Source organism: Orbicella faveolata, unplaced genomic scaffold (assembly GCF_042242905.1).
Source record: "Orbicella faveolata isolate gen_17 unplaced genomic scaffold, um_ofav_v1 contig_35, whole genome shotgun sequence".
NCBI lineage: Eukaryota > Metazoa > Cnidaria > Anthozoa > Scleractinia > Merulinidae > Orbicella > Orbicella faveolata.
In genome coordinates, this window is record NW_028301564.1 from 12,107,151 (window position 1) to 12,118,330 (window position 11,180).

An 11,180-nucleotide genomic window follows, 5' to 3' on the forward strand; every position below is an offset into this window, starting at 1 on the left:
ATTAATGGCGTCTTAAGAGCCCGCGTTACCCTTCTCTAGTGGTTCTTGATGCTGACCAAAGTGATCGCGGCCTCTGGGAAAAACATTTTCTAATAGCCCTTTTCGCGGTTACCTTTGCTCATTTGCATTACAATAAAATCTAGCATGTATGTGAGGCATAGTTTCGGGCTATTTTGTAGTTTTAGCCCGAAATTGCCTCGCATCCACGTTGGATTACATTGTAGCGCAAATGAGAAAAATTAACCGTGAAAAGGGCTATTTACGCTCGCTATTTCTATATCCAAAGTTCTTTAAAGGGATTAGTTGTGTGTCACGGGCTTTGTTATCGAGATCTCTGGAGGAACCTTCTCCCGCATATCTCAAGCAATTTTCTAGCCTCGGGATACTCGGTCAATGCCTCGAGTAAATCTTCCTTTGACAGGCACAGTAGTTCTGAATATCCCTCGGACCGAACGTTCGCAGTCCGTCGATTTCCAGTATTTGATAAATTCAGAATACTTATCTCGCCAAAGTAGCTTCCGTCGTGCAGAGTAGCGATTACGGTCTCAGAATCGTCCTGCATAACTTGCAGTCGACCGCTGCTCACTATGTACATCTCTTTTCCCGGCTCGCCTTTTTTGCAGATGTAATCGCCAGGAGAATAAACTTGCAAGCGAAGTTTCAAAACGATTTCCTTCAGTAAACCAGGCTCAACGTCGGCGAAAATTTGTACTCTTTTTAACGTTTCCAAATGCACTTGCACGGCTATTTCAGTTCTAAGCGGGTGGGGATGTTTGCAAAGGACGTTATCGCTATCAAAGCACGACTTCTTCGTTACCCACATGTAATTAAACCAAGCAACGACTCGTCTTTGTAAATCGTCACCTATTCCGTGAAAAACTAAATACTGCTTCAGAGCTTCGGCTTGTCCAAGGAATTCCCTTCGCACCAGTAACATGTGTGTTATCATACTTCCAAATTGACCTACTATGGCGGCGAAAACAAGAAATCCGACGGTGAGGTCGACAGTTACAAACAGGAGCTCTACGTTAGTCTGGGGTGGGTTTTCAGTTTCTCCAGTTGTAAGCATTCTTGACGACCAATTCAAGCTGAAGAGATACTGTCGCGCTAGAGAATCGAAGCCCGGTTTTGTAAGTTTCGGGTAGACCCAATCCAATCCATCTTGACAATATATAATAAAAACACGCATTCCAGTGGAAGATGAGCAAAACCATAACAACCAAAAAACACAGGCGTAAAAAATTTGGGAGACGGGAGAGGGTTTCTGTAGTGCTCCTTAGCTCCAAGAGACGATGCAGACGAAGCATGCGCGGCAGCCTCAGTGCAACCATGTTGATTCCTCCAACAAAGTAGAAGAGGTCTAGTGGAAGAATTGAAGGGCAGTCTATTTTGAAAGTCGCTTTCAACATGTAGTTTTGATGCAGCTTTTTGGGATCTCTGACGAGAATTCCATGCGCCAGATAGCCTAATAAGAAGACAAATACCGTTAGTTTAGAGCGGTTTTCAATCGAAAACTCGAGGGTGCGGGGAAAAAAGGTAGTCCGCGCTATTATCTAGTGTTACACAGAAAAAAAGCCCAGAAGTACTGATTTTGAAGAGGCAAGCAGGAGACAAATTCTTTTTCAAGTGTTTGACAACTTTGAGAACAAACTTGAAACTTTTTCTGAATATCAAAGCAAAGTTGGTGATCCTCTTAATTCTCTCAATCTATCAGGTTATAACTGGCTTTGCAAAAAAATCCTTTTGAATATCTTCGAGCACGAAGGCAGTGTTAAGATCAACACTGCTGTGCATAAATTCCAGGCCCAATTTTCGGGGGTGTTCAGAGCTACTCGTGGCGACATTTTAAAACAGGTAACACTGGGGACGAGAATGGGCTAAATTATGCTAAAACGAGCGCATGCTTTTCATTCAGCCTGGTTAATGATAGACTTCTGGCGCCGGACTATCTATTAACATGCAATTACTGATTGTTTGAGTCCTTTAACAGCTTAGGGGAAGGGCGCCTGTTTGTCTAAGGTATTGTACAGTACAGTGAATACAAAAGAACCCATATTCCTCGTCTATGAATGGGATTGGTAATTGCACATAACACAACCTTCCTGAAATCGTTTTGCGTCTCTAAATTCTAATTGTTCAATAAGAGCTATTGTTGATGCTTTGTCTATCTATGTGAGTGTGTTCATTTTCACGAGTTTTGTTTTCACAGCAATCAATCTTCCTGTACAACAAAAGATACTAATGAGCCTGTCGACCTAAATTGACTGCTAATCTCATTAATAGATGGCCAACCCACACAATCCATTTTCACTTAAAATGTGTGCCAACACGGCCACTTAATGAGTGTTTTTAGTCTTAGAAGATGAAAATACTAATTTCTCTGAAGACTCATGAACAACGAGAGATGTTTCAAGTTGTAATTCAAACTTCGTTTTCTGGAAAATATCTGGGAAACATCACTTTGAACGTCGCAAAATTATCTCAACTTCTGAATAGCTATGCGCCACTAACATTCACTGAATTTATCTAAAAAAGTTATTAAAAACTAATCTTTCCGAAAGGTGTTTGTAATTGATGTGTTGCTGGCCCTATAAGCTGAACTGGAATCAAAATATTACAAATAAAATTACAACAGAAAATTGTAAATGCCCTTCTGCCACCAAGAACAGTCATAACAAAACAGGTAATATTCGGCATTACATAACTATTGCGTTAAAAGGCGCGAGTTAAATTGCCTGGAACCCTCATTATTCAGTTACTACTGAGTTGATCTTGATATTGATTTACTCTTTAATTAGCATATCTTGACTACCGTGAATTTTTTTTCAGACAGTCTTTAACAATGCAAGCTCGATCACCGCAGATCAAACACTAAAAAGCGAAAGTATTGTACATTTTCAAGCATTTTTGTTTTGCAACAATTCAGCAGTGGTCGATATCGCTGAAATAACGCTAAGTATTGTTTCCTCAAAGCAGAAGATAAATGATATATGATTCTAGCGGACAGATATTTTGTCCTTGAGTCAGTTAGCGCCCTTAAGATAGACGGATAACTTTCCAGGAATGATCCATGTGGAAGGCAGAAACAATTATTTCGGCAAACTTAGAATTCTAATTTGGCTGTAAAATGTTGATCAGTTGGCTATATTTAGATTGCGTATTTGAGGGCGAAATTAAGGAGTATCAAAAGACATTATTAAACACAAAAGACATTAGCTTCTAAACTTGCTTGCATTTTTTTGCTTTTATGTAGACAGTCAGATGTTGTTATCTCATGCCAGCAACTACTTACCACTCTTAAACTGTATAAATATATCCACTATGTATATTAAATCTGAAAAGTATTCCAAAACAAGCCAAAGTATTACGGAACGACTCTGTAAGTCAGCGAATGCTGCGCGAGCAATTATGAAGATCCAGTTGCACAACACGCAAATCGTAACAACCATCAACCAGTAGAAATGGAACGCTTGCGAAGGATCTACAAAATTGACGAAGTGGAAGAATCAGTGAGGTTGTTGTCTCGCGTAACGTGGGACGGACCGGCCATTTCTAGCTTTTCGAGGAAAGAGTCCACGCGGGGGGCTCGTTTGTCGCTGTTGGCGCGAGTTCGATTTAACCATGAACTCACCATTTGTAGTGTGCGAGCAACTTGTGCCAATGCAGACGGCGACTTATTCGTGTCTCTATTTTCCATTTCTTTAAGATTGTCATTCTCTCCTACATCCTCAGTTTTGGTGAAAACTTCGTCGTCATCTTAATCGTTAGTCGGTTCAGATGATTGGCCCGAAGTCTTCTGTAGTTCGTTAAGTTCCTCATTTACAAGTGTACCCTCGTCCATTTTTTCGCCAGAGTCCTCGTTTCCAGTTGACTGAGTAGAAATCGATTCTAAATACTCCGAGCTGTTGCTTGCCGGGGAAACATAAACTTTTATCGCATGATCCATGTTAAAGTTGTTGTTGGACTTCGGCATAAATCATTGCTTACTAATGACTTACCAAATCATGTTTTTGTTATCTATGTAGACTGTAGCTTCACCGTTATTTCTTGATAACCTGTCTGGACTTTGAATACCAACAAAACACTTAAGTAATCTCTTTGAAAGATTTCACTGCGGTACACACAGTGACCGGATCAGCTTTCAAGAAATAGTACCGAGCTCTCGCCAGGTCAAAACTGTTGGTCAGATGTAAACGAACAATTCTTGACGTCCTTATAAAAACAGACTTACCACTAATTGGTTTAAGAATAATAGATCTAGAGCGGTTTTCATTTGAGTGTCGAAAGTAATTAGACAATTACTTTGGTTTTGGTTTTACTACGGTTTGAGATTGGCTGAGTAGTCTAATTGGTAAGTAACTGGTTTGGTTTTGGTTTTACGACACTCAATTGAAAACCGTTCTATTCCCGTGCGACTTTTATTTAATAATCATTTGTGATAACACCGGACTCTATTCAATAAGTGAACAGAACAAACTCGTAGAATACGCAATCTGTAATCCGATTGCTTTGTTGTCCTTTCACACACATAACAAAGCCCGTGATCTCCGATCGATTGAGTGTAATAACAAAGTAACTGTCCAGTCACTCTTCAGGGTGGTCGATTTGCTCCACTTCTTAATCTCTGCGGATGTAGACATTTGCCAGCGACTAAATCAGTTTATAATCAGTTGATTTTGCAGAAAAGAAAGGGTTGCTCTTTACAAAGGATTGACCTAATCCCGTAGATTCGAATCAATACAACATATAGATGGTTTTCACTGTCACGCAACGAAAAAATAAATCGAAAACTATTCAGTGGATAAAGTCAAGAAATTTTGATATTATAGGAGACAGGTAAAGGAGACACTTCTCCAATTTTTGGGTCTCTGCGTTTTCCCAAACTTCAGATATTCGTCGAAATGTTTTGCGCAAATTTACAGAGCCCAGTATGGAGCCGCCATGTTGGTGGAGCTCTGTGCTCCACCAACATGGCGGCCGGAAAATAGTGCAAACATCTGGAACTTACTTTGGCTATCTAGGTGACTAATTATCTGAACTGAACCAACAAACATTTAAACAAGCACTTTTCCTAACACTTTAACTCCTAAAAAGGCTAAAAATCATTAAATAAGTGTATATTTCTCCACAAACGCGATCGGAGTGGTATGTCACCCACCGACATAACTCTGAACTTCAAACGGCACTGGTTTCTAAACCAAGCACACTATTGAGCTTAAAAGTTGTAAACAGATTTAAGTTTAGATCCCCTTATGCCTTATGAGGATAAAAATTTTCGTGGCTCTTTAGTTTTGGATTTTGGAATTTGATGACGTCGCGTGAAAACGATCTATACACTAATTGGCCACCCCGAAATCAGCAATTAAAACGTCCAAACTAATTGCATTGTTTTCGGAGTTGACCACTTGGGCTTTCACCATTACTTGTGTTCAGTTCCGACATATAGTTCTACTAACTATGGTTCCGATAGAAAAAAAAGTAATTAACTGATGTAATCCAGATTTTCTACCTAATTCCTCTTTATATGAAATACTCGGGCCACTTTTTACGTGGTACTTAATTATCAATTTAAAATTGTCAGTTGTGCATTCTTCTCTCTTGTACAGTTTATAGTTCAACGTACCAACTTTCATGTACTGCATTTTGCAATGCTCACATACTCGTCCCCAGGGTTACTCGTGTTAAAATGTCTTTTCCAGTAGCCCTCGTTTCGTCGACGAGGTGACCAAACATTGGAGGCTCTGGGAACGAGAATGTAAGGAACACAGGAGAACAAAGAGTGAAATGCTGTAATGGTTAATTGCTTTGTTTTGGCAGATGTCATCTTTAGTTTATTTCTTTATTTTTTCTGGCGTCCAAAATTATTATGTTTTGTTCTTGTGTTTGTTTGATTTCTTTTTTATTTTCTTTTTTGTAGTTGCTTAATTTAACGGCGTTTCTTGGTGTTAGCAATCTGAAGTCCTCTCTTTTTATTACTAAGAGGACTTGGTTTTAATTCTTTCAGCTGAAGCATCATGAAGTGTTTGGAAGTGCGCACCGATGTGGCAAGGTCTTTTTACTTGATTTGAATTCAACTGTGTTTATATGGCATGAGGAGACGTAAAGCACCTAATGACTGGCTCCAAGGGAAACGGTGAGTTTTGTTTCCCCGAGACCTTCAATGTTCCCCGAGGCGAACATTGAGGGTTGAGGGGAAACAGAACTCACTGTTTCCCGTAAGCCAAGTCATTAAGTGTTTTGTTATACCTCCCAACTCAAAATAGAACAAAATGCCTAAAAACTAGACGCTCTAAGAACGTTTACTGGGGCTTCGCACCGCAGTATCAAATCGTGCTTTCCGAAAACGCGTATTAGACACAATAAAAGCAAATTAAAAAATTAGGATACTTTAGCAGAAGAGTTCCGCTTAGATATTTACTGTTTAAGTTGCTTCGTTGAGTGCCCTCCTAATCCAATCGCAAGTTGTGAGTTTAAACCATTTTGGTTCAAGAATCAAGCACAGCTGTCTGCGCATTTACAGAGAACTTGTTTGCAAAGAATCTTCGAGGTCTTTTTACAACTTATGGCGATTACATTGTACATGCTAGAAGAAATTGTACGAAGTTCGTTTACTTGTCGTGGCGATCCGAGTGAATTTTGCAGCTGAATATCTTTGCCGTGTCGCGATCTAAAACCTTTTTAAGAGTCATATCTCCTCTGGAGTGCGAATAGATAAACTCCTTCGCGAAAACAACAGCCCTATGACAAGGCATAATTGCCACTTCCATTTCATAACATAAAATATGAAGGTAACCACGCGTTTTTTTAAAGTTATTCATCTCTTTCGAAAACTTTTACGGTGCCCGTTGCATTTTTTCCTGTCACCTCCCCAGTAAGTAAGACATTTGCGTATCTCGCACTTTTCTTGCGCGCGCACTACGCCATCTGTAGGTACATTGTAGCTACAGCAGTTAAGTTGTGCGCGCGCGATGTACGACACTTGAAGCGGCGCGCGCTTCTGCAACAACTTTGCACGCGCAACATTGCGCAAGTTTCAACGAGTTTCTAATTTAAGCTGTTTTACGCTCAATTACTATACTTTGTAGCCTTGAGAGTACTATTTTTTAGTCATTGGAAGTTTATTTGAACGTGTATTCAGTTATTTAAGGTCTTTTCATGCGTATTTGTTTCACGTGTACGCTACCCTTGCTTCTAGGTCTTTCTAGTAAGTTCTGTGGTGTCGCGAAAGCACACGCGTAGCGCCGCGACACCCAACTAGCGTTATAAAAGAGTAGTTTTTTCGTTAGCAAGATCAGTTGACGCAAGATCTGTTAATTCACCGCAAGTTAACAAGTTTCTCCAAGTTTATCATTGTTCTGGTGATCAAGGCAGCACCAAGGTAATTAATTTTACGCTATTTTAGTTTGTTTACGTAAGCAGTTTATATCTTTAGCCGTTTAAGTTCAGTTTCATCGCTTGTGAATTGTAAATTTAAGTCTTAAGGTTTTAGATAAAGTCAAGTTGTATACGACATCGTTTTACCGTTATTTGTAAATCGATCTGAAGTTTTCTCCTTTCACTTTTGTAACTTTCGAAGCATGTGAAATGTATTTATATCCTGTTATTTTCACAAGCTAATTTGTAATTTATTTGTATCCTTTATTTAGTTCTCACGGTGTTTATAGAATTTTAATAAACAGCAGTTTGTGAACCGACGTTAACCAAATCACTGGAGCAATATACATGTTTACAGCTGGATTTCAGTATAATTTTCGACAGATAACAGCTAGGTTTTCAGCTTGAGGACGTTAAGAGTTAGTGGTTAGCGATATGCTACTATTCTAGTGTCCCTGGTTTAAGTACAGGTTCATTAAACTTGATTTGGTCACAGTGAGAATTTTGCTTTCATTTATTAGTCGTGTACTTGGTAGCGTAGTTGATTGCGTCAATGTCAACCCTAGCGCGCGCGTGGCGCTTAAACCATGGCTTGCGTGATGCGCAGAACGTGTGCGCACTAACAAAAGTAGGCACCGTCCTTAGATACGCTACGACGAGGTGTTACTACGGCTACTTTTGCCGTGGGGGACTAGGCTGACAACGGCGTTTTACCCGCCAAACTCAAATGATTAAGATTTTGCTGTACGGCAACGGTATGTGCAGTCTCTACGTGTCTTTACAAAAATGACTACTTTCAAGGAAACCAGAGATCATTCTACTTTCACACGAAATAGGCTTGATTAATGACAATGATTTCCTTCTCCTGTATTCGTCTTACATCTCCCAGAACTCAGATTTGCCTTTTAGAACTTGATAGAACCGCCTGTAATTCCAACCACAAAACAAAATATAAACTCTGATATAAAAAGCTCGATTTCAACACGGACAGGTCGTTCGTACAACGATTACGTGATAAGCCCGAATAATCAAAACTATAACAAAATTCTCGAACGTGATTGGCTATCAGCAGCCCGATTTGAACATTAATTGTACAGTGTACGCGTCATGCTTGTAATTGGACAGTACGCAGCATTCGTAACGACGTTTAATCGTTCAGCGATCAATCGATGGTTTGTTCGTTTCTCGAATTTTGTCATAGTTTTGATTAATTGGTAACAGGACATCGTGTCGTCCAATTCGGTCTGTTATCATACTCGTGATTAACAAATCGGACTCCCGCTTCGCGGTCGTCCGATTTTGTTAATCACTCGTATGATTACCGACCGAATTGGACTCCACTCAGTCCTATTACCATTATAAATACAAAACTTTCGATTATAATAAAATACATTTTGAACAGTAATAAACAATTATAGCTCAGATTAGAACATACGAAGCTTTCTTATAAACAGTTTTCGGCCCGATACTAATATGACTGAATTGATCCTCTCTCGGTAGGTGCTAAAATCGTTCAAATTTTCTCTACAAATGACAAAGAAACAATGATCTTAGAACTGATTTTTATGATTGAGAACTTTTTCTTCAAACTAGGCTGTTCAAACAGTGCAAAAAGCGTTAAAATGAGAAGTAAAAAGCGGGCTTATACTCACGTAGTGAGGAGTACGTGAAACCAGGCACTTTCCAGTAGTAGAAAGCAAGGCTACGGCGGGAAAGCCGTACTGGTACGCGCGTGATGACGTCACCGGAAGTGATCTTCACTATCTGCCGCCGTACTACAGCCTAGCCGTACCATATCTTTAAGTCTCCATTGACTGTTTTCGTAGTTTGAACTCATACCGCGATCGGCTCAATTGTTATCTAACGAGAACGTTTCGAGCTTGACCTTTGCTTACCTGGCTAGCTTTCAAGCAATATAATTCGTGGACCGACCTTTTCCGAAAACGATCGACATCTTTGTATGCGAGATGAACATATAAGGCGCGATTCTCACCAAAACTCTCTTCGCAAAAACACCACGTTCTGTCACGAAGAGCGAGCAATGTCGCGTTTCTCGTCCCCAGTTTCCATCGTCTACGCATGGAACGCCTGGGACCAGGACCCCCCTTTTGGCGACCAAAACGCTTGCATTTTATGACTCGGGCTTTCCTGCGGAAGCCCGAGTAATTATTTTCTTGACACCGACTGACACACAAATAAAGAGCACGACTCAGGATCACGTGCGAGGCTAAAGTTCAAGTTGTGGTTTCCCTTGGGAGTTAGTGAGTTTTGTTCGCCCTAGTGCAGTGAGTTCGGTTCCTGTCGGGGACTCAAATTTTTTTTCTTTGTCCTACGCTCGTGTCATGTCGATCAATTCACCTTTCGCAGGGGGTGACCCGAAAATATTGACCCCCGGTCCGCGGACCCCCACTACGGACCGGGTCCGCGGACTACCAATGGACCGGTCCACGGACTACCCTTACGGACCCACTCTACGGACCAACCCCCAAAATAGAATAAAAATAATAAATAAATATTTCAGTTACTGGTTGTCTAATAGATTACTCGTGACGGCGAAATTTCGAACGTTACCTTGTGCAAATGTAACCGACCTGAATTCAGGCTCGAGTGCAATTTATATCATTACACATTGCCATTTCCTTTGCTGTGGTCATAAAGTATATGAAAGACGCGTACGGGAAAGCCTCCAGTAAGCCTCGAAATTTGTGCTCTTTCCCCTCTGCCATTTTGTTCAGCCCATTCTCCCGTGGGTCCATGAACTCGTTCCAGGCTTCACAATTTGCTCAGCGGAATAATAGATACAAACAAGAATAAACGGCCTAAAAATATATCTTCCATAGCCAGGTTGAGCCACGAATGGAAGGCAAGAACTTTCCTTCTTGTTACCATCGGCATTATCTCCTTACGCTGAAAACAGCTTTTAGGCATTTTTGGGGGGAGGGGGGTGGGGTGTTAAAAACGCAAGTCTGTTACATTTGCACAGTGTAACACTCGAAAAATCACCGACACGAGTCTGTGACTATTAGACAACCTATAAGTAAAATCTTTATTTATTATGTCTACACTATTTTAGGGTGGTCCGTAGAGGGGTCTGTAGGGGTAGTCCATGGACCGGTCCGTAGGGTAGTCCCCTGACCCGGTCCGTAGTGGGGGTCCGCGGACCGGGGGTCAGTGTTTTCGGGTTACCCTTTCACAGGGAACACACTTGTTTTTATTTCCATATGCCGGAAGTCCGTTCCAATAATCTTTTCGTAATCCAAGCTCTCTATAACTTCCGCCCACAAAATGTCGTTCGATTGCTACATTTTAATTTAGTCCCTAAACGACGCGAGCAACATAACTACCCTGTTACGTATTTTTAAGTTTTACTTTACAATTTTGGATGGGAATTAGGCAGGGAATATTAAACACGAACGGCTCTTTGTGTTCAAGATATGAGCTTTCTAGCTTCCGGCGCGCAGTCGAGGCTTGTTACGATTGACCTGTTAAAATTGCTCTAATGTCGTCAGCCGGGCGTAGTGGCGCACGCCTGTAATCCAGTTACTTGGAGGCTGGGGTCGTTGAATGGCTTGAGGGCGGGATTCCTGGGGGCGGCTGTTCTATGTGGATCGGGTGTCCGCGCTAAGTTTGGCGTCAATATGGTGAACACAGAGGAGTTTGGGTTCTCCAGGTTGGTTAAAGAGGAGCGAACCGGCCCAGGGTGGAAACACAGCAGGCAAATGCTCTCGCGTCAAACAGTAGTGGGATAGCACCTGTGAATAGACGGTCGTTCACAGCCCGGTCGAGATAGTCAAACTCGACCCTGT

The 11,180-nt window shown here is 41.1% G+C and overlaps 1 protein-coding gene and 1 non-coding gene across 2 annotated transcripts; one reads left to right on the top strand and one right to left on the bottom strand.

The window, feature by feature from the left end:
* Window positions 1–322: 322 nt before the first annotated feature.
* On the bottom strand, window positions 323–1,069 carry LOC110057607 (cyclic nucleotide-gated channel rod photoreceptor subunit alpha-like). Its single transcript, XM_020764203.2, has one exon. The coding sequence runs from the start codon at window positions 1,067–1,069 to the stop codon at window positions 323–325; it is 747 nt and encodes a 248-aa protein (XP_020619862.2).
* Window positions 1,070–10,882: 9,813 nt separating this feature from the next.
* LOC149103311 (signal recognition particle RNA) lies at window positions 10,883–11,180 on the top strand. The gene has a single exon (XR_016202258.1).

Excerpts from the sequence above, each read along its gene's own strand:
- LOC110057607 (XM_020764203.2), bottom strand. The coding sequence starts at position 1,069 with ATGCTTACAACTGGAGAAACTGAAAACCCACCCCAGACTAACGTAGAG.